This window comes from Agelaius phoeniceus, chromosome Z, assembly GCF_051311805.1.
Source record: "Agelaius phoeniceus isolate bAgePho1 chromosome Z, bAgePho1.hap1, whole genome shotgun sequence".
Classification (NCBI taxonomy): Eukaryota; Metazoa; Chordata; class Aves; order Passeriformes; family Icteridae; genus Agelaius; species Agelaius phoeniceus.
In genome coordinates, this window is record NC_135303.1 from 58,653,773 (window position 1) to 58,681,749 (window position 27,977).

The 27,977-nt window shown below is 38.5% G+C and overlaps 1 protein-coding gene across 3 annotated transcripts in view; it reads right to left on the reverse strand.

Moving 5' to 3' along the window:
* Positions 1 to 5,693: 5,693 nt before the first annotated feature.
* Positions 5,694 to 27,977, reverse strand: part of LOC129132686 (transducin-like enhancer protein 4) — a 98,916-nt gene continuing 76,632 nt past the window's right edge. For 2 of the 3 annotated variants that reach the window (XM_054652093.2, XM_054652092.2), the window contains exons 9-20: positions 19,736 to 19,855; positions 19,148 to 19,201; positions 17,971 to 18,123; positions 16,643 to 16,775; positions 16,175 to 16,368; positions 15,908 to 15,984; positions 12,576 to 12,825; positions 11,250 to 11,497; positions 10,209 to 10,356; positions 9,429 to 9,579; positions 9,026 to 9,102; positions 5,694 to 7,416 (exon numbers count right to left, since the gene is read on the reverse strand). In XM_054652093.2, the coding sequence (XP_054508068.1) occupies positions 7,309 to 7,416; positions 9,026 to 9,102; positions 9,429 to 9,579; positions 10,209 to 10,356; positions 11,250 to 11,497; positions 12,576 to 12,825; positions 15,908 to 15,984; positions 16,175 to 16,368; positions 16,643 to 16,775; positions 17,971 to 18,123; positions 19,148 to 19,201; positions 19,736 to 19,855 (1,713 nt within the window). In that variant the 3' untranslated portion in view covers positions 5,694 to 7,308. The remainder of the gene's footprint in view (positions 7,417 to 9,025; positions 9,103 to 9,428; positions 9,580 to 10,208; positions 10,357 to 11,249; positions 11,498 to 12,575; positions 12,826 to 15,907; positions 15,985 to 16,174; positions 16,369 to 16,642; positions 16,776 to 17,970; positions 18,124 to 19,147; positions 19,202 to 19,735; positions 19,856 to 27,977) is intronic. The other variant, XM_077171349.1, reaches the window with a different exon arrangement.

Sequence of the window (27,977 nt, forward strand, 5' to 3'; positions counted from 1 at the left end):
TTAGGAGGGGGTCCTAGGCCATCAAAGACCCCAGAAGCATTCGCAGAGTAATTTCTGGGGCCTTTGACCAGAGGACTGCTCATGATGTACAGTGTAACATCAGAGAGTCTACCTGCCTCCCCCCAGGGACGTTTGACATTCTCTTCACCCACCAAACTTCTTTCCAAAATAAACACCCCTTCACTCAATTATGATAATACATTATTTTTATATGCAGATGAAGCATGTAAGAAGGACTAGGAGAGATCCATGAGCTATGGACACCAATATTCTGCAATCACAGAACATTTCTTCATAAATGCATCACTCTCTGTCTTAAAAGCAATCTGCTTTTTCCTGGCCATCTCTGTATTGGAAAGCCATTGCAGGGTAGCCCACTCTTAACAGAGCCTCTTTAATTCCAGGTTACACTGGTTCCCTCTCTTGTTTTTTTTGTGCTAGATTTATCTTTCAGCTGTAATACCATCACCCTTGATGAATAGACATTTGAAGTATTTTTAGATGCCATTTGTATCTGCTCTTGGTCTGCCACCCTGAAAGATTAAAAGGACATAGGCTTTCCTTACATGACACATTTTCCATTCTCTTATTTTTCCAGTCTGCCTGGTAGGGTACACTCTTTTTCCTATCAGTTCCATTTTCAATTAAGATTTTTGAACATGGGTGACCAGGTTTGTACTCACTATTCTAGGCAGTCTCACCAGTGCCTTGTATAATGGCCGCAATACTTTCCTATTTCTGCAGCAAATGCTTCTCCAGACACATCCTATATCACATTTGTCTTTTTCATGGCTGTCTCCCACTGGTACATTGAGCCTACCTAGAACTCCTCACTGCTTCTCCTCCTCTGTCATTTCCAGATGATGAGCACCTGTGAAGCTTGGTAAAGCAGAAGGGTCAGCTGCACAGAGGACTGCTCCTACTGCATCTCTTTATTTAAGACTGCTCAGAGAAAGGAGGAGGCATAAGTGAGTCTGTAACAGCTGTCACAGCAGTTGTTACAGCCAGCAAAATCTTGTGAATGCTTCCCATTCCCATTCACTGAGCAACCCCTGAGAGCAAGACCAAGCCACAAGCAAGAGCATCTCTGGAGCACTGAACACCAGCTTCAGGAAGGTTCTCAGCAGGGGAGGAAAAAGTGAGAAAATATCATTGGAGTTACACACAACCTGCAAGAAACCCTAAAACTGATATGACATAGAGAAGCTATTCTAATTATTCCTAAAAGCTTGGATGAAAATAGTATATTTGCAGTGGAGGTGGGAATTTTTTTATTCAGGCAAAGATATGTGCATAGGTAAATAGGAGGATGACATTACCATTTCTTTAGAAAAAATATCTTCATTGAAATATTAACATCGCTGCTCATACGAGGTTATAAAATGAGCAGATTTTGATTTTTATTTTTATAATATTGCTTCATGTGTTGGAGATGAGAAAGCCTGGTAACTTTCCTCATTCTTTCAGTTGTTATTTTTTTGTTAGGTGGCCAGACACACTATCATTAATACCACAAGAGGATTCATGATTATTTATTCTACAATGATTGCAAATCAGACTTCATACCTAATACCTTAAAGCCATGCTGAAACAAAAGACAGTCTATTATCTTTGTATCATATATTTTTTCTTCCCACTTTAGCAGAAGACTGACAGTTTATAACACAGCAGTGAGAGTGCCTCATTTGCACATTTACAGTGCTTGATAAAGAGTTGAAATGCTTGATTCCCCAGAGGTTCTCCTTGTTCTTTTCCCAACAGAAAATGCCTCCCTATATTTCAATACAGCTGTGACAAATTTTTCAAAATAATGGATAGCTAGCCTTTAGATAATGCCTTTCGTGAAGAAGAACATAAAAACATTTTACACTGGGCTCATGCAAATCATTTCACTAGGTGTCAGGCAGCACAGAGCACAGGCTGCAATCAGAAGCAGAGTAACCTATTCCACATTCCATCTCTTGCCCGTGGTCATGGGCAGAGTTCTCCTTAATTACCATTACCATTTTTCATCAAACATGTCCTAAATTACAGTAAAAAAAAAAAAAGACAGAATTGCTGAAACCCCTTGAAGATGAACCTCTAAGCTATACTGGACAGACAGAGGATTAAAACATGCAGCTAAAATTCCATATTGCTTTTGCTCAGGAAATGAGGTAACACCTTTGACCACCAAATCAAACAGTTTTCCCCAATGTTAATAGCATTCTCTAAACCCTAACTTTTAATCGCAGCTGTATTACCTATTCTTATTTATAGCATTACTGTAAATTGTGCTACAGCACATTTGTTATAAAATTCTTCAAGTATAATGACAATAACCAAAGAAAATACCTTCTTCAAGCACTAGCATTGGGGTATTTTTTAAAGACAGGTTTGATTGAAAGGTAAAGATTATCTTAAAATTCCTCCACCCCTTCTTTTATTTGAATATGAAAAGAAAGTGGAATACAGATGCTTACCTTGATATGACTTTAAAAGACAGTTTGGGTCAATATAATTACTGTAGAACAGCAGAATTGTTTTTTAAATCCTTAAATATTTGTACTTACTGATTTTACCCTTCACATGCATTTTAGCATTCTGGGGTAATCAGCTAAATCCAAACCACAGACACAAACATAACCACTAGATACTCCTTCCCCTAAATTTGCACACTGTGCATATGATATGACAGGTTAATCTCTCCCAAAACAAGGAAAGGTTTATTTCTGCAATGTTTTAAAACATAACCACGTGAGTCAAAGTGACCCCACAGAAGAGCTTCTTCGCACTCCATGGCAGGTTTATGGACATGTTGTAAATGTCAGACTACACCATTTTTAATAATAAAAAAAGACACTATAATACTGTTTCCTTGTAACTGGGACAGAAAATCATTTGGTAAGAGGAAGAACATTTATTGGTTTTGACATAAAAATTTCTTGCTGTGCAGTGGAAATGCTGTAGTCCAAATACTGGAAGAAACGTGAAATCTCAAGGGCTATGTTCAGTACCTCTTGGTTCAAAGGCAGATGTGGCAGGTGCATTATTTAAGAGCTTGTCAGAGATGATCTTCTACAGCACAGCACTCCAGGATTCATCTCCTGCTATGTCTGGGAAGGGGATTCTCTTGTAAATATATGGCAGAACTGGCTGGCTGCACATCAAGCCCAAACTGCTCAACCCTCTTCAACACCACTGTGGTCTCTGCAAAATATTAGTATCAGAAAAGTTCTCCAGTACTGATGGCAACTACCCTCCTACATACCATGTGAGAGCAGCTCTTTTGGATGAGCTATTCAGAGAAAAATTCAAAGTGGCATTCTTCTCAGTAGCTATAGCTGATGTTCTAAAGTGTTCTTGTATTCCTGTGTGCAGTGTTTAATTTGGTGCCACAAAGAAGTAGTGTATTCAATGTAAATGGGAAACACTGCAGACCAAGTTCTGCTTTAAATTTCTTGAGTCCTGCACATACTGAAACTGTATCATATTTTTTCTATTTTATTTTCTATTTTAATTTATTTTCATTTTATTTCACAACACAAGTCCTTGAGAAGCTAATCACATCAGGATTTCAGATGGAATGATCAGAAATAAATACAGTAGTAACAGAAGAAGTATTTATTTATGCCAAGGCCCTAGCATGTTTTTGTAGAATATTCTCCAGGCATATGTAGACCTGCATAGCTACCTTCCTGTTTCTCCTACACACCTATCAACATTTCAAGAAGAAGGAATTTTATATGTGCTTCAGGTGCCAGAATTCAATGCAATACACAAAATCCAATTTAAACTATTCCAGTACAGACTTAAAATCCCTCATACATGAAAATCACGGCTGGTAAAGTAAATTTTATTTTCTTTTCATGTAATGGAGTAGCTTAAGAAATAGGAGAGAGAAATCACTTTTGGCTAAAAACAGAGAAAAATAATCTAAAATTGCATATCTTTAGGAAACACTGGTTTGATAGGAAGCGTTCCCATAAAGTGTATGTATACTGGTCAGTCAGAAAAGATATAAAAATTAAAAAGAAATGTCTTTCAATCACCATACTTAATAAGATTTGAGAAGGGAAGAATACAGAGAAAGAGATGGTTGTACCTTCTTTGGAGTGTATTTGCCACAAGTGTGTAGCACAACACACACCTGCATCAAAACACTTTACACAAAACTGCTGTGCAGTTGCAAACAAAACTAACTAATGAAAAAGGAAGGTTACCCTGTGTATGCATCACAGAAAAACAGAAAGTAGCTGTGTACCATCTCTCACTTGCACTCAGTCCTGAAGGGGAAAAAATCAGGATGACTACACATTTAACTGCAGTAATCCTGGATTAAAGTATTTGATTCCTACACTGTTTACAAGCCATCAATACAAACATTAATAAGCAGATGTATGGCAGGCTGCTTCAGAAGTACATTACTTTGCTGTCAAAACTAGCTTTGTTACAAATTCAGGTGTATGCAATGTTTAATTCTTTTTGAAGGAATGCTTTATATTAGATGTTTTAAGTTATCTCATGCCTGAACTACTACATAAAAATACAACATCCTCTCTGAACGTTAAGCAGGTGACTTCTCTCTTTTTAGTAAATGGTGCACACCCTAGCCTTTTATATTTTTGAATGGTTTTGAAAAGACAAGGTGTCTCCATTATGTTTATAACCAGTAAATTCTATTTCTTCAGACAAGAGTAAATATTAACAGAAGGTATCTGTACCATGTTTACTTTTATGGAGCATTATTGTATTAAGTAGCACAGAACCTTAGTGTAAGTGAAACACTACATTATTCTGGGGGAAATCTGGAAAGCACTTCACTGTTAACTCTACAGAACTAAAAGCTCTCAGAGCAACTTCCCTCTACATTCTCTTCCATCAACAAGCATTACCTAATCACTCAGAGTACAAGTATATGACTTTGTCAACTTATGTCTTGTTTTGACATTTCAAGAAAACCCAAAGTATTTCTAAGCTTGGGTTCATGTACCAGCAGCCACCACAGGCTGGCATATCATGAAAGGTTTGCATGATTGGGGATTTTGACCATGCACAGTATCATTTCAGAAATGGGTTACAGAACAACAAAATTCAAATTTTCCTTTGGATTTTTTCCATTTCCTTTTTTTCCTGTTACAGATAGTGTAACTCCTCCCTCTATCACCCCTCCCAACAGTGCATTGATTTTTCCTAGCTCACTTTAACTTGTGTTTATTAACTTCATGGAAGCTGGCCTAAATCCTTGATCGAAACCAAAAGTCAGTGAGAGAAGTCTGTCTGTGAGCGTGAACAGACTTTAGGTCTGGATGAGTAAACCCTGGTGTGATGCTGCAGTGCAATATCCCTCCCAAATCCTGCTGAGCTCCACATACTCACTGAGCATGTGAGTAGTAATGGCCCTCAATTTCACTGTCTCCCAAGGTATGGGATAAATATGTCAGATAGGAAACCACAAAACTGGGAAGAGGCAAACTCGTAGGTGACAGGCGAAGTCTGATGCTTTCAAGTGTTCAGAATCAGTGCAGTCAGGTAACCTGAGAAACTGTAAATTCATAGGTTTCACTATCTCAGCTGAAACTCTACATTGTGCTTCAGTGGCAAAACCACAAGTATCTGTAGTGGTATGTTCCGTGACTTAACAGCTGCATGTGTGACTGAGATTATCACAAACATGACAATGAGGGAGGAGAAAAAAAAAAGAAAAATGCATCTTAGAAGTTACTTATGTTTAATGCTTAAAAGTCTGAATGCACAAACAATAATCTACAATTATAGAAGTACTGGTGGTCAATACAATGCATTAGAACTATGTACAATGACACAGTTTAGTATCAAAATCTTTCTACAATGTAGAGTATTACGAAACTGTTAATGACATCAAACACTAAGCACTTAAGACACCATTTTTTGCTACCACATTTGGAACTTCAATAAACAGTCCATTTTAACTTGCAGCATCAATCCATTTCTAGTATGAAATTAAGTAATTTTCTACTTATACAATAAGATTTATCTACACGGGTCTCTTGATTTTGATCCATAGCAGCAAAGGCACTGTACATCAGCAGATCCACAGACTTAAAGATTTCTTTTTTAAAGCATTCAGAAAAAAAAAAAAGTCACAGATCATAGTTTAACAGCAACAACAACAACATAAAAAGATAACACGTTGTCTCTGGCACAATGGCTCAGTCTGCGTCCATCTTAGGGACATCCAATCAAGACTTGGATTGAACTGCTGGCAAACAAAGCAAGTCCTTATCCCAATGAGAATCCATTCCTTTTTGTATGTTGGAATGAGTACTCTTGTAAATCCTACCTCAGAGGTCATTGCTTTTGTAGTTTGTATATTGGTAGGCATCCATTCTTATTTCAGTGCAGTTTCCAAAGAACATATCAAATATTTTTCATAATCTCTTGTAATTGAAAAATTGCCCAAAGACACATATCCCCATTTTCAAGGAAACATTGCAAAAGTTTCCAGAAGTAACAAAGGTGATTCTTTGAGGCAACTTATTGTACTCTCTACAATATAACAAAGAGAGGTGTTTATATTAAAAAACCTAGCTTGACACCAAAATGCTTTATGTTTATCAACAGAAAAGCATTGAGAACAAATCTGTACACAAGATGCTATATTAACATTGCAAATATATAAATTAGCACATTCTTACTTAAAGTGAATTTAATTTAGATGTGAACTGAATTTGCCATTCATCACAGGCATGTAGATCACTGGCTACAGTTTGCAATTTCCTAAGTTTCCAAGACTGTCTAAAATAGTTAAGATACAGCATCTTCCCACCAAATAATTATACTGTAATAACACTTAGAGGTCTCATCCAAGAACAGGACTAAAAAATATAACAAAGTTTATTTTTTTAAATAGAAAGTACAAGTCTATTTAGTGTAATTTTAACTATCTCCTGAACATCCTTCTCCAAGATCCCCAATTTATCCACCTGCAAAAACACAAGTATATGATGCATCTTTCAAACTAAAGCCGGACCAGACAGCTTTATTTAGTCAGTTCATTGTTAGAAAGCCTTCTTTAAACAAAATAAATACATTACAGCTATAATACATAATTAAAGAGTCAAGGTCACCATTATGTATGCTTATTCCATCTTCTTCCAAGTAGATATCTGACAATTTGGTATCACAAGTTCTTAATGAACATTCACAAATCAATAGCAAGTTAAGAAGGTAAAAATAAATTCTATAACTGTGATGAACATTTAAGTTTTCTGTTTAGAAAGGAAAAAAAAAAAGGAATATACAGCAAAGTGCTAGGAGAAGGAGTTCTGTCTGCATTCAGATTTGTCTCTAATAAATAACTTCATAGACTGTAGCTTTCTTGTCCCCAGAGCCAGTGACAATGTATTTGTCATCCACAGAGATATCACAGCTAAGCACAGATGAGGATTCTTTGGACTACAAGAAAAGAGAAAAGGAAAAAGAAAATTACGTCTTTCCAATTCTTCAATCCTGAAGGGCTTGAAGATTAATTGGAAGAATTTATAGATAGGGAATACATGAAAATCTCATTAAAGTATCAGCACCATAATGTCAAAATCTTTTTAAATACTTTTGTTCCACAGAAAGATCTCTTTTAAAATAAAGCAGTAGTAGAAAGGGGAGTGAATATTATGGACCTACAGGTAATCTATCAATCAAATAAACAGAAGTAGTCCTTTCTATATACTTTACAAGGAATGAGCAATTATTGATATTTTATGCATTCCATTTGCATAAAAATGAATGAAAATCTTCTTCCCCTTTCTTTTGTTGTAAACAAGAAATTAACACAGAGAAACACTTCAAAGCCCTACCCACCCATAGGTATGAAACAAAGAGACTCCACAGAAATAACTGTATCCCCTCTCACTGTTTCCCCAACACAAGAACACAAAAGCTTTGCACAAAGGAATTTACATTATCACAGAGGATGCAAGTAGGAAAAGACCCTGTGGTGGAACAGGATACACAGCTGGTGTGTAGGAGCTGGATGGGACACAGCATACAGCAGGTTGCTGTAGCTCTGTCTCTTCTGGCTTTGCTGTCTGTTCTCAGATGAAGTGTATGCATTGCCACATTCACCTTGCTGTTTCAGTGCATCTTTTCTTTACATTATATATGTTCACATAATTTTCTGCCTGTTACCACAAGAGCCAAACCCTTTCCAGTCATGCTGTGTTTTGGCAAGGACACCTCTGTTCACTGCACTAGAAGTTTCCTTATCTACCCCTCAGTAAGAAACCTGTACTGGAGTTTTAAACACCATTTTCAAGAGGGATGTGCTCTTGTTAGGATGATTAGAAATGAACAGCCTCTACTAGGAAAATGTAGACCCTACCTTTCTCATGTCAAGGTAAACAGCACTGTCTCCAAAAGTGGAGACATGGCAGGCATCCATACACAAGACTAGTCATTTAAACTACAGCCATTTAACAGTTAAATTTAATAAAAATATTCCCAACCTAGAAGTACTTGCAGGTGAAAGAATAGAAAGACACACCAAAAATACCACTTTTCTATAGTAGCACTGAAATGCCATAAAAACTGGGCACAGAGGGACTATAGATAGGCTACATCTTCCATTACACTTCAGTGGGCCTCTCCATATCTCTTCAGTTTTCAGCTCAGGAGTCTGCTGGTCCAATCCATCAACATATGTCATCCAAGAAAAACACACATGTTGAATATGACTTTCACTGGTTTAGTTACATTTTGGACCTTCAGTGGCTGTTCACCTAACAACATGACTTGGGTTATTGTATTCCACCAATATGCAGAAGAGGTGAGAAAGAAGGGTATTAAGAACAATTTTGGAATAAAGGGCTACTTTACTGAGAGAGCTGAATTAGTGAAATAGTAGAAAGGACCAAACCATTTCTTTCCCTAATTACAAACAAACTCTTTAACGACTACAGTAATTAGCTGCATTTCCACCTGAAAACTCCTTAGGCTACTGACACACCTAAGATGTGCAGCTCTACTGCACGGTAATGTCTGTGAGAAACAGCTTCTAGGAGATTATTACCTGGAATATACTGGCTCCATAAGGTGTTCTCCAAGCATTAAGAAGATTATCTTTTCCAGTGCTTACAAACCATTTGCCTGCAACAGATTGTTTAAATGTTATTGCTGCATTTTGTTTTCAAGGAATACATCTCCAGAAACAGATGATCATAACAAAGCATTCACACATATCCAAAGAACAGTAACATTTTCATCTGGTTGCACTATGATGTTCCATCACTAAACAGGCAGTACATAGAAAAAAGCAGACAGATAGAATTTTTAAAATAGCCTTAATACTTAAATTTAATACCAAATTTTTAACTATACTCTGTCGTTTAATAACTGTATTGCACTTTCATTTAAAGGTAACCTTGAATCAGTTTCTCGTGAAGGAAAAAACTGATTTAGAATGATTTGCTTACCACAGTGAGCAAACTTGAGTGACAACACACAGCTCTCATGAAGATGCAGCTGATATTTGTCCGGCTTAGTAACATGCAGCACCTCGACATTGCTGTTCTCCATTCCTACTGCCAACCACTCACCAGTTGGACAATAGCCCAGTGAGAAGATCTGTAATTAGCACAGCACATGCTTCAATCAGTAAAGGAATGAGCTTGAGATATTCAAAACTGACCCTTGCTACTCTGTTAGCACTATGCAAACTCACTTTTTTGGTCTATTGTAGTTTTAAAAACATGATAATCCAGTTACTACAGTAATCAAGATAAATTAATTCATGCAAACACAGCTGAAAATCTATGCTATTAAAAGTTATTAAAACTGCAATGGTGAAGTACTGAATCAAACTATAAAAGTTAATGTCCAACTTATCTGACAGCATTTAGAAGTATTTTTGCAAAATAGTTTTGAACCCGAATTTACGGAAACGGGAAGAGATTGCAGAGAGGAATATTTTAATCTGGCACTTGTTTTATAAAACTGAATCTTGGTTACTCCCATGGGAGAGGTACTAATCTGTCAAAGTCATAAACCAGATCGACATTTAGCTGCCACAAGAAAAAAACCCGAAGAACAAAAACCAGAGTATGGAATATGAGACTAACTGAAAAATTCTTTGGAATTCTCTTTGAGGCTGTTTTTTTTTGCTTATAAAGGAGAAAAAAATTTTAAAAGTGCTTGCTTGTTTTTAAAAACCATGAGAAAACTTTGTTAACATGCCAAAAGTTCTGAGACTGAACCTGTGATGTGAAGTCATGTTGCTGTAGCTGTCTCCCTTCTCTGAGATCCCAGGATCTGACTGTATTGTCCAGACCTCCTGTCCATAATTTGGTGCCATCATTAGAAATGTCAATACAGCTTGCTCCATCTGTGTGGCCCTGAAATTGCCTGAAAATATTAGAAGAAGATCAGCACATTCTGAGCAAAAATACAAATACCTTCTTTCAGTCCTTGAGTTGTAACTTAGATTCCAATAGCAATCCCCGATGAATACAAACTCTGGGACAATAATGTGAGTTTTTTGATGAATCGATGATGCAATCAGGCAGACAACTAATGTGATTTCAAAAAAAAACACTTAAGAGTCAGGTACTCTGAAAATCTTTGCTGCTGGCTGTGTGATACCCACTACTCAACTTAAAATAGTCATTCCCCCCAGAAGACTGTAGTATGATCAGCAAAATTAACTTAGTTTAAGAAAAATGTGCAGGTCCCTGAAGTTAAAAAAAGAGCAGTCTAAATGGTAACATCAGGTAAGAAAAGCTTGACTTTCATGCAACGCTGATATTACATGTAACAACATATACACAGTGCGGTGCACAGAGAATCTCTGTGTGACCAGCTCTTAACATACTGTCTATCAGTGTTGAGAACCAATCCTTACTTCTGAAGGGCTAAGTCTGCAGTGCAGTAATTTACACATATCTTTACCCAAGACATATTTGCTGGATCTCTGATTAAAGAAATTAGCGTGAGAGCAGTGTATTGCATGGAAACAGAAAAAAATCATTTGTTCAAGGAATCTACAGCAGTACTGACACCAACTGATATTTAGGGAATTAATTATGGGCTGATCAAAAGCCTGGAACTATGGAACTCTCAAAACCTATAGTCTATAATCCTATAGACTTTTGTCAAGGTATTACCATGGCTATGCTGAACAACAAAATACTGGAAGCATCTATGCATGGAGAAAATAGAATACATAATGTGCAAAAACACATTTACGGCTGTGCCTAAATAATTCTCCACAACCTGATGATCCAGTTTGGCCGACCTACCTTACTAGAGTCTGGTTATGCAGATCCCACACTGCAATGTTGCCATCACTACAGCAAGAGAAGCAGACCTTGGAATCAGGGCTGATAGCTAGGGCATAGCAAGCTGGAGCAGAAGATGTCAGCTCTGCTTTGATGCGAGGAGTTGGAGCTGCCAGGTCCCAAATGGATAACGTGCTGGCTTCCCCGCCAACAATCAGGGTGCGGCCGTCAGGGAGCAATCTGCAGGAACGGATGTAGTTGTCTCTGTTCTGTGGAGACAGAAGCCATCAAGAGATTACTCATGAGGAAAGAAAACAGCATTAACATGAGAGCAAAAATCCATAAAAGTATTGTATTCCCTCCTGGTTTTAATGAGCCATTTATACTTATGACAATGATAAAGTGTATTAATGCCAGAAAATTACATGACATTAGGGAAGTACTTCAACTTGATCTACAAAATTCAGTAGTGAGAGATATTTAATCTTAATTAGCATCAAAATGCAAAGACCTGAACCCAGCCCAAAACAATTCAGGATAGCTGAATTTGACAGCCGGTTTAGAAAGTTGTATTTTCATACTCTGTTTATTTCAGCACATTAACCTCTCAGCATGGGGGAGTACCAAATTCCCTGCACACTTTCCCCCTTCCCATTCCAGTGAGACTTGCTGCCACCATCTAGGAGATGTCAGAGGAAAATATTTAGGCAATTTTCTTCACTTGCGTAGCAACTTGTGTAGCAATTCATTATAAGTCTACACGTGTTACACAGTTCTCATATTACTGCCTCTGTAACAAACAGCAGCATCTTAGCAAGAACTGGTAAATGACAAGAGAAAAGCTGCTAACAATAGTTCATCTTGTTAGCACATTCAAATAATTTGTGAATAACATTCATGGATATTTTTAATTGCCACATTAAGACAGGTCAATGCATTCATACACAGACACAGATACAAAATACGTGACAGAATCCCCAAATAGTCTCAGAGAATACAGCTGCAAGACAGCAATTTTTAGCATGATCAGGTATCAACAAGCTGTAAGATTGCCAGCAAATGTCAAAGTTTATAAACAATATTTGCTGTGCTGTCTTTGATCTTTCCTCCCACCACAATTTTAGGATATTAAAAATGTTTTGATTCTTTGCAGGGGGAAAAACCCACAAGTATAGTGAGGAACATATTTCAACCTCAGTTCTAATAGAAACAACAAAATTACAAATGCAATACCGACCTGTGACACCCTGACAGAAACCCACTTGCCCTTTATATCTTAGTGGTATCACTGCAATCTTAACACAACGTCTTATCTTCTTTCGGTGTCGTATGCTGCTGTTCACCTACCAGGCAGTCCAGCTGAGAGACAGGGCTCTTGTTGCCAGGGTGGCTGATGTCCCAAACCTTGACACACCCCTTCCCACCCGTGTACACGTGTCTCGTGGGGTTGCTGATGGTAACTGCACACACAACTTCCCCGTGGTTCAGGGTGTTGATCTGACGGGCATGGCGAGGGATTCCTGGACCGATGAGGGCATCAGGAGGGAAAGGAACTGGCTGCATCTGACCATCTGCACTTACATGAAATGAGTATGCTCTGAGGGGGAAAAAAATTAAGGAGATGATTTAAAGAGTTTTACTTCAAGGCTGTTTAGGAAAACAGAATCAAAGATGTGCTCTCCCCTGCAGGCATTCAGGTTGTGCCCTCAGCTCAGTTTTTTTCACAGATTTTCCACAGAATATTCTAAGCTGTAAGGGACCCTCAAGGATCATCGAGTCTGATACTTAAGTGAATGGCCATATGGGGACTGAACACATCACCTTGGTGTTATTAGCACCATGCTTTACTCAACTGGGCACATACCAGGTATTTTAATCACATAAGGAAAAAGCATTTATTTATCTGTAGCATGACCCTCCAAGCACATAGCCACTCAGGTTTTAATGTGGAAAGTCAAGCACCAATCAAATGAGCTTTTTACAACTCACATTATGATGATTTCTGGCATGAGTGAGGCTACATGACACCACTTTTAACTTTGGATGGGGATATCACAGCAGGCAGAGAAGGGAAGGAAGGTTGGGTCAGGGCCCTCTGGAAGACAGAAATAGTTGGCTGGTTGCTGCCAGAGCATGGTGGGTAGCTGTGTGCCAGGGGACATTTGGCTGCTCGCTTTACTGACTCGTATGTGGCAGCTTCAGCTGAACTGCTGCCAATCTGTCCTGAATGTACTGTGGGCCCCAGGCCCCTTGAGCAAATCTGCTCAGCACTGTACCTAAGGCTGCAGTGAAACTTCCACCAACACTGAGGAGTTAAGTCCTCAAGGCATGGTTGCTGACAGCTGACATGACAGACCAGCTAAAATGCATTGCAATGGAATTTTTTGTTTTGTGGGTTGTTTTGGGTTTGGGCTTTTTGTTTTCTTTTTTTTTTTTTTGTGGACTCAAACAACTGCTACAAATCCCAATTTCTCTTGCCAAAATCAGGCCTCTCACTGAGAAAAAATCTGTTCTGTGATTGCCACTTATGCCACCTGTGAATAACCTATCAATAGCTTTATCTCAAAGTATATTCCAGGGAGAACAGTTCGGTTGTGAAATTGCCTTTTTCTAAGATGCTACCTGATACATCGCATCTATTACAAGAGCACAAAATTTTTAAGAGGGTTTACCTATACATTTCAAGGTATGCTTAATGGAAGGCTTTTTCTTACACCTAAAAAATCATCATAATGCTTGTGAAAAATCCATTGTCACAATGGTTGAATGAGAAGACCTCACAAAGAAATTGTTTTATGAGAATACTTTGTAAGATCACTTCCTTAATTGATAATTCAAAGTGACTAAAGAAGGCAGTATTCACAATTAAACTACTGAATTTGTCATTTAAGATTCATAATGCACTAGATCAATAATTTTCAGAGAAACAAAATGCATTAGCTTTTTATATACTATCTTTCAGTATTTACATACTGTACAATGCTGAGGAGTTGATACAATACTGAAGTGAAAAGAGAGTTATTAGGGGCCAGATCCCAAACGTACCATATGCTGCCCATTTCATTTCAGGACACTAAACAGTGCAGAGAATTTACATAAATTTCCCTCTAAAATAAAAATGGAGTAGGATGAGAAAATAACAATCTTGGAAGATGTGACAACTATCACACTCAAGACAGAGAAAAGTCAATATAATCATGCTTTTAAAAGTTTCAAGCCCTCTGGTAGACAAATGACAGTTATATTTAAATGTTTAAATAGACATCAGCAGAGCAACAACATTTAAAAATCTTGGAGATAAACCAGAATTGAAGTGATTTGATTTCAGTTTGCCTCATGTTTTATTCCTCTCAATTTTAACAGAACAAAGATGTGAGCAGGGACATCTCTGAACCCCTGCAATTGCCATTTCTCTCACCACAGCAAGCAAAGTCTAGTAGATCTAGAGACACGTCTTTCCAGGTGACTGACTCCATTAGGGATGAACTTAAATCCAGTGAGCATTTGAACATTACATCAATACATTTCTTAGAGCCCACTGTATATAATGGATGAAGATCTGTGCCCCACGGAATTTTTAATGCAAGCAGCTGGTCTACAAGCTGCTGTACATCAATTTCCATACCTGCCTTATGCATTCACCTAACAGGGTGGCACAACTAGCAGGAAAGTACATTAAGGTGGTTACCAGTGTGTGACACCTGAGAGATCTGGACCTGGCTCATGATTTGTGTGATGTGTACACCAGGAGCTCCAGGCACCAGACCTGACCACTTGTCACCGTATGTTGTTGATCCTGTGTGTCTGCAAGCTCACTGGCAGCTAAGCATATGCATTTACTCACACAAATCCAGGTGTATGGCTAATCTTAACCACACCTACACAAAAGCATTCACGTGCAAAAGAGCTTTAGAAGGACTGGCAGCAAACTTTCCAGTCTGACCATCAAAATTTCCAGTTTGAACTGATCAGAGTCTCCCAGAAATGTGACAACGAAGGGGAACTGGATGAAATTTAAAGAAAATCTGGATCAATATGATCCCAGTTTGTATAGCTGCTTTAGTTAGTTTTTCTCCTCTCTACCTCAAGAGGAATGTGAGCTGAGAGCTCTTTGTCTCTGTAATCTTTCTTCCAAGGCTCACAACACGAAAAGTCTGGTACAGCAGGTCGCACTATACATGTCAGTTCCATCAAGGATGAATCTCAATATTATCATAAAATAATTCTTTCCAGTATTTCCAATCAAACAAAACATTTCAGTATTCCTTTTTCTGCACACTGCTGCTAAGCTTGCAAGTAATTGCAAGGCTTTTGTGAACAAAGAAATATTTTTTTTAAACTGAGAAGCAGAGTACAGTAGAGATGGAAAGCTGAGATCTCATTCCAGCTTGCATTTCCATAAACAACCAACCAGTCAGATTTGAAGTTCATCTCCTTTTCCATTTATTTCTGTCTCCTTTACTTTGTATCACCCAGTCCATGTCAACTGCTATTAGTCTTCAAAACAAATTCACAAATGCAACTTTAAGATTACACAGTGATTCTCCTGCTCTTGCTGAATAGCTATACTTATTTATATTCACACAATAGTTTTCAGTAGCTAAGGGGAATTCCAACCAGCAAGGGAACTTGACTTCCAACAGATGATTGACTTTTAAAGCTGAATGTTTGATACTCACGGTTTTCCTCCTGGGATGCCTGTGAGATTAGGAGGGATGCCTGGGACTCGCATATGATGATGTGGATCAAAACCAACCTGTAGTTTTCCCCAAGCAAAACAAAAAGGTGTATTAAAGTAGGAGTTAGGCAAAGGAAGACTGTTTAATTCATGTTCTCCATAGCATACTCCCCAAACCACAAAATGAGTGAACTAGAGTTAACCCCACAGGCCTTGTATTTAATATGAACAGCTCTCAACACTAAATGCACTAACGGCAAACACTTACCACTGGAGATCGCCCGTAAGCTGCTGCTGCTGCTGCGGCGGCAGCTGCTGCACTCATTTGAGGGGAAATATTGTGTAGACCAGCATAGGCAGCTCCAGGGCTGGTCAGCTCCCCATTCATACCAGCATGTGGCACGATACCAAATGGAGTAGGGTAAGGACACGGTACTGCCATAGGTGTCCTTAAACCTGAAGCTAAAAGAAGAGGGGGGAAAGTGAGAAGTCACAGAGGCATTCTAGAGTCATCACATGAAAACATGTGTTTGGAAAACTGCAAAAAACCTCACAAATAACCCAAACCAACCAGCCAGTCAGCCAAGGAAAGCCACTTAACACTGTTTTACATTGCTGAAGAACCAGCTCAGCACCCAGTTTAAGTGTCTGTACTGCACAGACTTGTCATTACAGATTTAAAGGGAATCTGACAAGGTCAGACTGGTTCACGCCACCGAAAGACATGGACACTAACCTATCGGGTCCACACCTGGGGGTTTGCCGGGCACTGGCCTCAGTCCAGGAGTGGAGTTGCTGCCTGGAGTTGGAGCATCAGTCCGTGGAGTTGGGGTATTTGATTTAGACACAGGAGTGGTAGATTTCTCATTCTAATCACCAAAAAGGAAAAAGGAAGGCAGTTTGTAAACAATTTTGTCTTTATAGCTAGTGATTAGTGATATTAGTGATATTTAGCTTCTGGGTTTGGATTTCAACAGTTCCTAGCAATGAAGAGAAGAGAAGATGCAAAGACACTGAAAATGACAGAATGGCTTTGAACATTAACTACAGCCTTCACTGCTTTTCTCATCAGGAGAATCTGTATGATTCAGAATGAGGTAAATGACTGAAAATCATTTCTCTCTGACAATTGGCAGCATATGTGAAATCAGTCAGTAGTATCACTATGCTCATGGACCTGCTCCCATTATAATTTTCCATGAGGGATGGACAAGAAGAGTAGGAAAAAAATCCCCAAACTGACTGACTACTCATATCCAAGTGTGATGCTAGAAACACAGGATGAAGATAGTGATGGGTATAAAGTCAGGAACTGTGCAGTGCTGCTCTTGTGACAGGGTCGTTCATCAGACACACCACTGATTCCCAGGCCTGAACCTGTCGTTCCATCACTATTTCTGAGCACTATATTCACTTTAAGCTTTCTTTTTATTTATTTTATTTCTTTAAATAATTGCATACCCTGCCCTGTGAAGAACTGGGAGGGGAATTACTCTGCAGCTCAGGTAATGATTAACTGTGGCCACAAACAGGAAAGGAAAGAACACCCCTTGCAGGCAGTTCTTTTCTTTTGCATTTTGATTTGTGATGCAAGTCAAGGAAGGCTCTTGTAAATGACAGATTACTTTTTAGATAGAAAATAAAAATTATTGTTGTTGTATATAGCCTGGTAATTCAAACAAAGCTAACAACCAAATCACATCCAAGCAGGGAACTGAATTTGCTATAAAGCACAGCACAGGCAAACAGCTCAAGAAACCTCTGTGTACTTTTATTTATTCTCAGAATAACAGTTCTTCATATGGGGGCAGAGAAAAATATCTCTCAGAACACCACATCTATCACCTACTCACACCACCAGTGAAAATAACCTCTTCCTATCCCAAAAATAGACTGTAGACTTTCTATTAGATTCCCTTGAAAAGATAAATTAAACTAATACTAAATTCATGCTTCACAGTGTTTTATTGACAGCTGTGGAAATACAAATTGTGTCCAGACAGAAGTCCGGTAAGCATGTATTTCAGCCTATGATTAGGGTCAGAAGCATTTTGTAGCACTTACAAGGCTAAGTTCTTTGGATTTGGAGGAAGGAGTACTGCTAGAAGATGCAATAGATGCCGGACTAATTGGTGCATCTTTTTTCAGCAGTCGAGTCTTGTCCAAGCCATTTTCCCGTGGAGAGTGTGCTGGGCTCCCACGGGGAGAAGAAGGATCCTAAATATCAGGAATATGGGTTAGCATAAAAACTTCATAGCCACTAGTTCTTGTCTTGAGCAGTCCTCTGATGCCTTAAGTTTAGCTTTCATATTTTCCAGATTCTATAGTGCATTAGTATACAACTATGAACTCCATATAAAGTGTTAGCAAGTTCTCCTCGCAGTTTAGTCAGACAAAACAATTCTTTCCCAGCCTGAGAACCAAGGACACCATTACAGCCTCAGGCCCAAAAAGTGTCAACAACAGCGAATTGAGGAGAGTGGTCTGCGAGGATGGGACTTCATAACCTGAAGCTGTAATTGCACAATTAACCCCAAAATGTAAATGGATCAAAACTTATAAAAAGTGTCAAAACTCGTGACCAGTTGTCCATCTTGGGTCCATCTTGGGTGTAGCCCTGGCCAGGCTCTTGTACTGCCTAAGATATATCCTTTGAAGGTCTTTTAATAAATACCTACTTTATTCCTTTAACTCTGTCTAACTTCTGTTCTAGGCAGCCTCTCAAGGCATCATCTCAATTTGGAATGAAGATCTGTCAGAGGAAGTGACACATTCCTTCCATTCATAATTGATTTAGCTGACCCAATTGTAAAATTGAGAGGGATAATGAAGGACAGTTTGGTTTTTTTAAAAAAACTCTTAAAATTTGATGCCACTAAACCATGAAAAATAATGCCAAAAATCTATGGATATTGAAATAGGCAAGTAAATCTCTTTCTTCAAGTGACAGATTAAAAAGATTTGATGTATTTGGCAGACCTGATAAGGTTTACATGTGAAGTCATGGCCAAAGTGGAAAAAAAAGACACTCTTACAAGCTTTGTAGAAGTACTTAAAACTCTGTAGAAGTAAATGCTTCAGATCTGATTTGTATTCTAAAGAAAGAGGATACAACTGGATGCTGTCAGGCATTTCAAGTTCAAATGCCATAATCCTATTCATAAAACCAATATGCACAGAAACCACTGAAGATACCCCCACCACCATTTCTCTAAGGCTGAAAAAACACCATTGTGTATACCTCATTGGAAACATCAACTACCAAGTTGTCATCGCTCTTTTCACCATCGCTATCCTGCAATGACAAATCACAACATGTTAAAAAAATTTATTTCATATCCCAGTGTCTCTTAATAACTATAAAAACAAAGGAAATCTGCTCACAAATCTGCAGTGTACCATTCACTTTATGTGGTAATACAATTAACATCTTTAAGTCATCTACAGGGCTTCTGCTTAGCAGGCTGCCACAACTACAGCAATCATGTCAGTTTTCAAATTGGTGGAGAAGGACATGGGATGAAAATCTTCATCCAAAGTGGCACTGCACTATAAAATGGAGTCAAGATAGACTTCATTAACAAGTCCCAGCCTAACAAAAGCTCAGCACTATTGTCACGCAACTTCCAGGTGCTTTGTATTTATATGGTTAAAAACAGTATCAATCATATGCGCCAAAATGTTTAATCCAGCAGAGACACTAGAGGTAGGCAGCAAAAACCAGTTAAAATTTGACCCTCTTTTTAAAATTAGTTATGCAGCAGAAACCAGGTGAAACTACAGAGGAACACCGAAGTTCAACAATGCACAATGTAGACAATCTACTCACATAACGAGCTGCTATTTCCTTCTCTTCTGTTTTCTGTTTTTTACTATCTGAAGAATAATCTGTTGAATTTCTGTGCTTTTCTGCTGTTCTGAAACTGGCTGAGGGAGATACAGAAGAGCTCTGTAGTCCAAAAAGAGAAGAAAGGATCATCAGGCCCTCATTCACAACAGTGGTTCATTTGTCACCACCCCTCAATACATCTTATGCTGATAGTATGATCTGGAGCTGTTCTCACAGACAGCATGTTGGGGTTGAACCAGTGACAGCTACCCAGCGAGTGTCTCGTATCAAAAACTGCACTATGTATTGCAGGAGACAGAAACAGGTGATCAACTGACAGATCACAGTGGCTATCTGCACTGCCAATGGGATGAATTTTATGAATACTGTGCACTGGTCTTGTTTTGGTTTGTTTCCTCTACAAATACACAGGGTTAAGTCAATAGTCTCAGAAGAGGGGTGTGTGTTTGCACATGTGTGTGTGTTTGCCTGTGTAAATCAAAAATAACAAAGAGGCTCAAGGCAAGTCACACTTCAGCAAACATTTGAATGAAGATTTCTACCAAAGAAAGACACAAGCTTCTGAGCAGTTTTGGAGAGGGCAAGAACAGGAGGAAACCCCTTAACTCATTTTATTTTGCTGCCTTTTACAACTACAGGCTATGCCTGCAGCAGACAGAAACAAAACACAGACTGGCTCAGTGATTCTCTTGCTATTTGACAGTGCTCACCTAGTAATGATTGCTAAAGAGCACACATATGGACAGGAGGGAAAGGAAGATAATGTGTACTTTATGCACTATCATCCAACAACTCCACTCTACTCTGTTAAACAAGGCAGGCAACATTTATCAAATTCTACCATATTTCCAAAGCTTTGTGGAGTCTGTATCTTCGTATACAAAAAAAGCAGCAATGAAAGATGCAATGTTCCCACTGGGACTGATTTTAGTAGCAGCAGCAGTTTTGGCCCTAGTTCAAGAAAGCATTTAAGCATGCACTAAACTTTATCTCACTCTGAAGTCAGTGGTTGAACGTACATAAGTAAGGATGTGTTCAGGCTTTTTGCAGAATTGGGAATGACAGCAATGGAGATGAAAATAATTGTCAGTTGAAATCCTGCTGACTGTTTCCATCTCTGTCCTCCTTTTTACTGGGGTGGGAAGGAAGAACCAAAGAAGTCCTGACTGATGGATTTTAGATCCTCCCATTCATCCAGAAACACTTGTTTGGGGTTTTTTCCTCCATGCATGACAGACAGCTGTTTTTCCACATAAAACTGTACTACATAGCAATTTGGTTTTGGGGTTTTCAGTGCAGCTATTTAACACAAATACAAACCAAGAAATTAGCATTTACATTGAGTAACTTCTGTTCCATCACTATTATAGAGTTTCTTCTTTTCCTTATTATATCACAAGCTTCTGGTAAGGACTAGGAAAACTTAAACACAGAAATTAAACTGTAGTTATTGTCCAAGTCACATAAGAGAATGTTACAGGTCCTCCTCTCTATTTTGCTGAAATTTACAGTTCTTAAGAACAGCAGCTCAGATTAATGAGTGGTAGAATTTGCAAAAATTTTCTGTATTTTGGACTGGTAATTGTTAATTACCCTCTAAGAACAGTGAGTGGAAAGAAAAATTTTAGAACAAAGGTAGTGTCGAAGGCACAGCCTGTGCCTTTCGCATACTGTGCAAATACATCTTAAAATACTAATTTAGTTTTAAAGCAGATCATTAATCAACAATTATAGCAAATAATGCAAACTAACAAAGTTATTTTTTGCTCTGAAGTGACAACACATGTTAAGACATTTGGAGACAGCACTGCCAGGGTACAGAAGCCCTTAAAATAAAGGCCAAGTAGAAACACAACATTAAATGAACTGATGACTTGAAAAATGTATTTGTGTCTGCAATGATATAGCATAACCTTTTGCAAAAGATTTTTATACTAAGATCCTATTACATTTATATTCATTTAGAATTTGGAAGGCAGTAGCTTGTAATGTGAATTCAATTCATTATTTCTCAACTTCACCCTACAGAAAGCAATTTGCTTTAAAACGAAGAAAAATAATCACCAATAAACCACAAATTAAAGTGGTGTCTAAAGAATTAAACTACTGCACTTATTTAAATAGAAATATTTATTTTCATAAATCTGAAACCATACAGTTCCATTTTTCACAATCTGGTTAGCTATGTGCTATAGATACCATTTTAATCTTTGATTTCACTACTTAATAAAGTAATAAATTGAAGGTCCCTACTAGAAAGATAAAGTAGCTAATTATCACTAGCACATTAAAGGATGAGCACCACATTGGGCATTGCGGCAATGCACACTGCTTAATGGTTTTATTGCTTGATGGATCTGACCTTATACCAATATGAAAGGATCCTCCTGCAGTATTCTTACATTAGCAGAAAAAACAGAGATAACTCACCTACTGACCTCCTTTACCAATCTGAAATTAGGCAAGTGTACTAGGAGTGACATTATTTTGCCTCATGAGTCAATTACTACAGACCAAATCTAACCACCCCCACTTTTAACTGTCCCACCCCTCGCCTTGCACCAACACCCCTGCAGAACTGCCTTCTTTTCCCTTCAACATGAAATGCACCTGCCACATTAAGATCAGCATCTTCATGGGATCTACTTTTGCTGACGGATCTAAGTTTATGTCTTACGTTAAGTAATAAAGATATGTCACATACATAGACAAAGAGCCATGGTCTAGATCTTCCTATGGACCTAATGCCTACTATGTTCACTGTGAGAGAGACAACAGTATTAATCATACTGAGTTCCCTCTATTGTTTGTAACAGCTTTTCAGTCTATAAGCACTGATAAGGACCAACCTTCCTTGAGAAATACTGGGACGTAACAATGTCCTCAGGGTTTCCACGGACATTAGATTCCTGCAAATAATCCTGTACTCACCCACACCTTGGTTCCTGAGTGTGCCAGCCCACAAACTCCAAGAGAGGTCCTTATATTTGCAGATGGTAAAAGAAAACCCCATCAAACATACTGTTCAGCTGATAGACCCTGCCCTGTTCCATGATTAAAACATCAGTGCTCTCCTAACAGCTGCCTTTAAGAAGGTGGAACAGATAGTTACTTACAGAAATTAAGTGATTCAGCACTATGACTTGGCAGGCAGTAACTTAATGGGCCAGAGGCCTTGTTTTAGTAACTATTAAAATTTATAGAGAAATGAAGTCTTTTTACACTGCTGTTTTCTTCAATAAAATGCATTAATCTACTAGAAGAGTAGCATTTTCCTATTAAACAATGCTGAGTTTGCTCACATGCAATAATTATATCAGACACAGGAAAAAATACTCTTTGGTGAAAGTAGGTTACACTTAGTTTGTGTTTGAGCAAAACATACCAGTTTTTCATTTTCTGCTTCGATAGAACATTTTTATTCATGGTAAATACATCACAAAATGCTGACAAAAAACCAATGAACATACACATTTATAGATAGGCTGAGCACATTGCCATGTTCACATAATTTACTTAAGAAGCGGAACAGTGTCTTTCTAGTACTGGACCCACAGTATTTTTTGCACTAGGCTATGGAGCATAGCGTGCTATGATTCAGTGTCTGTTTTGGGCAGTGCTAAGCACAGTGCTAACTGAAATGGTCTCCCACTAGAAGGATCACACCGTTTTCTCTCCAACACCATCAGGACGCTGCTGCTGGAGTATCAGTGCCATACAGGTGCAAATTAAACCAGTATCCAGAGAGCCATGCAAGCTTCCTATGCAGCCATAAAATTCTTACCAGCATACTCAATGTCTGTTTGGGATAATTAATAATTCAAATTGCTAGGGGTGGGAAAAAAAAAATCCCTGTTTTTCCGCCACCTTTTAATGGAATTTATCAACATATGCAGCTCACACTGTAATGTGGCAGAAATCAGTGTGGAAATCATAAATCAAATTGTACAGCCATCCAGCTGCAAGCCCCAACTCCCCATATGCTGACTTCTCCAGATAAGACCTGGCCTGAGCACACTAAGTGATAATTAAATGAAATCAGTCTTAAAAGTAATGACTAGAGATGACAAGATGAAAAGCCTTCCTACATGTTAAAGCTGGTGACTCTTTAAAGCATTCACGAGTATGACCATTCCCCAGTGCACCCTTACTACTATGCCAAAATGATGTATTTGGAGTGGATTAATTAAAACAATAATTCTCAACAAAGTGGGAATTACAAGATAATTGACCATACTGAAGTATTAAGCAAACTGCAGTAAAAGCCAAGGATGCTCAACGCTAAGGTCAATTACAGTATAATTATCTGAATGACATTATTGCTGTTATAAAGACTGTTGAAAGTATAAAAGAAACTGTAAATGGATACAATATGCATCACAGTGGAATGACCAGGCAGTAATGCTGCTTTGTGTTGGCTGATGCCAATTTGTTATAGATGGAAGCACGAGCACTGGAACTTGGATTCAGGCACTGTCCTAGGTTTGGGCTTGGAGTGCTAAGCTGCCTAATACTGTAAGCTTATATCAGAGGTGGAAAAAAAAAAAAAAAAAAGAAAGGAAAAAGAAAGTAAGAAATTAGGGTTAAGACTTCTGACACGCTAAGGGAGAGATCCCACCAGATAGGTGAGATGTCAGGGCACAAGAAAAAGAGGCAGTCCAAATACAGCCCAGAGACCATGTGCTCAGGGAGGAAACTGCAGCCAAGGGCTCCCACAAAGCAAGCCTAAGGGCTCTAAGGTAACACCCACATAACTGTTGAAAAAACTAATTCATTTACAGACATCTATATGCACAGCATACTTTGATTAAACTCAGGAAGATGGCATGAAATGCTGTGGGTTGATCTACAGATACCATAATGGAGCATTTGCATAGCAACTCTGCCTTCTGAAGTCACCCATACTTACAAAGCCTGTTTGTTGCTGGCATTGTTATCATTATTATTACTATTGTTACTATTATTGTTATTACTACATCCCACTATCTGCATGGATGGACATGGATCTTGTCCTCTTTGCTTTAATTTTTCAACACACACTGTTTGCAGCCCTTGGGCAAGCAGATTTTCTTTATCATGCCCTTACCTTAAGGTTTCCGTAGTGGGCCATGATCAGGCTGACACAGTCAGGCAGTACAGCCTGGACCACAGCACTACCAAAATGGTTCATCAGAGGAGGCTGGTAGGCAAGTGTTGGTCCCACATGTATACTCACTGGTCATGGTGGACTTCTTTAATATTTTCATGTCCCCCTTTTCCAGCTTGTTTCTCTGCTTGCCCAAACTAAAACCTAACTTCCACTAAGCCATACCATGAGCAATTTTTTTTTTGGTCGTAGTCACTGCCTTCTCCCTATGGCTGCATTTTCAGATACCAGAAAAAGCCTCAGAAACTGTCAGGGAAAAATGCAACTAACTGGCTAGGAAAGATATAGAACAAAGCTGGTTTTAATATCACATGACCTGGTCTGAGCTAACTGCATCAAGTTGTGTAATCAAGCGTGTGATAATTATTTTTAATACAAACTATGATTAAAATGCAAACTTTGAAGTTTTATATAGCATTTTTAACCACTAATTAACTTCACTAATTGCAAAATTAATGAAGTTAATTAGAGGATAAGAGTGCCATAAAAAAAACATCAAAGTCTAGATGTGCAGTGCTGCCTGCAAGAGCAATGGGAAGACCATAAAAAAGTCCAGAATAAAGAGAATATGTAGGGTCAGCAGTCTTCAAAATCTAAGTGTTCTCATAAGTGTTACGTCAAGAGAAGTACAGATATGCGTGTTTATTATGTATATGTGTGTATAACTTCATAAAAAATACCCACGTAACTGTTGACACTCGTGATCTGCTTGCCATTGGTGGTACCACTGAAGTATTTAATCTGTGCTAATTAAAAGAGTCAAAGTCTAAATGCTATGAAATGGGTAATAAAACGAAGCAATAAACTACTGCAGTTGCACACATAAATTCCAGTTGTATTTCAATATATACTTATCAATTTGCTGGAAAAGTTGAGAGGGACACACAACAACAGCTGAAGGTACCTAGCAATTTTGATGTATAATCCTATCAGCATGGGATGATGATTCTCTGGCCCCTCCTGGTGTACAGGTTCATATTGGTGACATGAAAAGTAGATGTTTAAAGCAATGGTCAGGTCTGCTGGCTAGTCTTTTGCAGATGGATTTTTGCAATAAATCCTTTAAAATACAGCTTCTCCACTAATCACTGGCTGAAGGACATAACACACATAAGGCCTGAGCACTACTTGACACTGCGAGGGTCAGAGGATGGGGAGAACTACTGTAGCTTTAGGACAAGCAGTGGAGCAGTAGAAGAACACAGATGAAAGTGAAAAAAGGAGGGCTAGGTTCAGGTTAAAGTACATCCTAGCACAGGCATATGAAGATAGTGAAATCAAATGCGCCAAGAGTAGCAAGCACCCTTTGGTAAAGAAGAACAGTTTGAACACAGGACCTGGCTTCAACAGGGAACAAAAGAGAAAGAAACAGATGGCAGGAAAAAGAGTTAAACATTTCTGCTAGGTTTACAGAAGCCTCAAAGTTCACAATATTACATTTACTAGGAAGTCTGTTCTCACCCACATTTTGCTACTCGTTAACATTGAATTTAATTGACAGTAAGACAACCTGGGCACTGTCAAACATCCTCCCCCACCCAATCTATAGAGGAATTCACTTGATCCATTCTCTGCATTCACTACTCTGTGTTTCTATCTCATCCCTTGACCAAACCCTAAAATAAGAATACATGCTTCAGAACATAGCAGAGTAGGTAATTTGGATAGAGTGAAAAGATTTGTAAGAAGGTGTTAAGGCACAAATTGCAACTGCTACAGACAATAGAGTAGGTGAGCCCCAGGACATATGCAGACTGCAAAGGAATATCAACCCTAATAATTCCAGAAAGAAGTGTTCCACCATCACAAGCCTGAGGATGCTACCAGAGAAAAATGTCCTGCTGGCATTCAAGAAAATGTGAAAATCCAGGACACACCTGCATGTTGGTCAAGCCTCTAAATGTTACTTTAGCCAAAATCAGAGTTACTTAAAGGGAAGGGTCAAAGGCCATCAAGTTACAGAAATTCAGGGTAAATATCTTTGGAAACCTGAGGAACTGAGCAGTGCCAAGGAAATGTGAAACAATAGTCCTCCCTCCCCTCAAATATTTATTTGGGGTTCTAGTTACTGAACTTTTATGCTATTTCCTTTAGCAGAGACCTGAAACAATTTGAACAGTTCTAACAAAACAGAAACACAAAGAATAGAGACTATGGGCAGTTAACTAGGGAGAAAAAGCAAGGGAAAGCATGCAATCACAGACTACGAGAAAAAGCTCAACTGGCTGAAGCATTCAATACAGCCATTTAATTGTGGGCTCAACATCATGAAAGAGAGAGATAAGAATAGCCACCAGCCTGTATTACAGGTTTTCAGTCATTGACATGCCATGAGGCAAGGAAAAACAGCAACACTCCATTACTGTTTTCAAAAGCCAATGACGGACATGCATAAAAATTCCCAATATCCAATATATGTCCAGAATATCCACACTAATTATGTTTTCACAGCAACTGCATTCAAACAGAATACACAAGGATACCTGGTTAGTTTTCAGAATTCTAAAAAACACTACAGAGGGAATGTTTTATGATAACCATTAAAGGCTTGTGTCAGTATGCTTTACAGTCTGTTCCTGCAAGAACCAGGAAATCCCTCTGAAGAATAACTGGATTTCACTCAAAGTCCTCTTTTCAGACCAAGCACCATGGTAGAACTGTTATCCTTCCACTTTGCAAAGTGATTAAAATGGACTGTAAGGCACAGAGCCAAGCTGAACACAAACACTTTCCTGCAGCGTCTCAAGGCACAAGGGTTATAAAAATCCCTTCAGTACTGGCAACCAAAGTTAGGAGGTAAAAAATACACACATCTACACCCCCTAGATTTTCCATGTTCAAGCAGCAAAATGATCAGGCTTTAAGTGTTGCCTTCTCCAGGGATATTTTAGTGGATTCACTTTTCATGTGACAGGTCCTAACTTTCTCCTGGGACTTACACTCCCTATCTGTTCTCCATTTGGACCAGAAGGATCTAACCTACTACTAATGAGCCTTTTCTTTTTTTTTTTGGTTGCTTTAAAACCACAGAGATCACATCTGAAGACAGTCCCACAAGACACTCAATTTAGATTC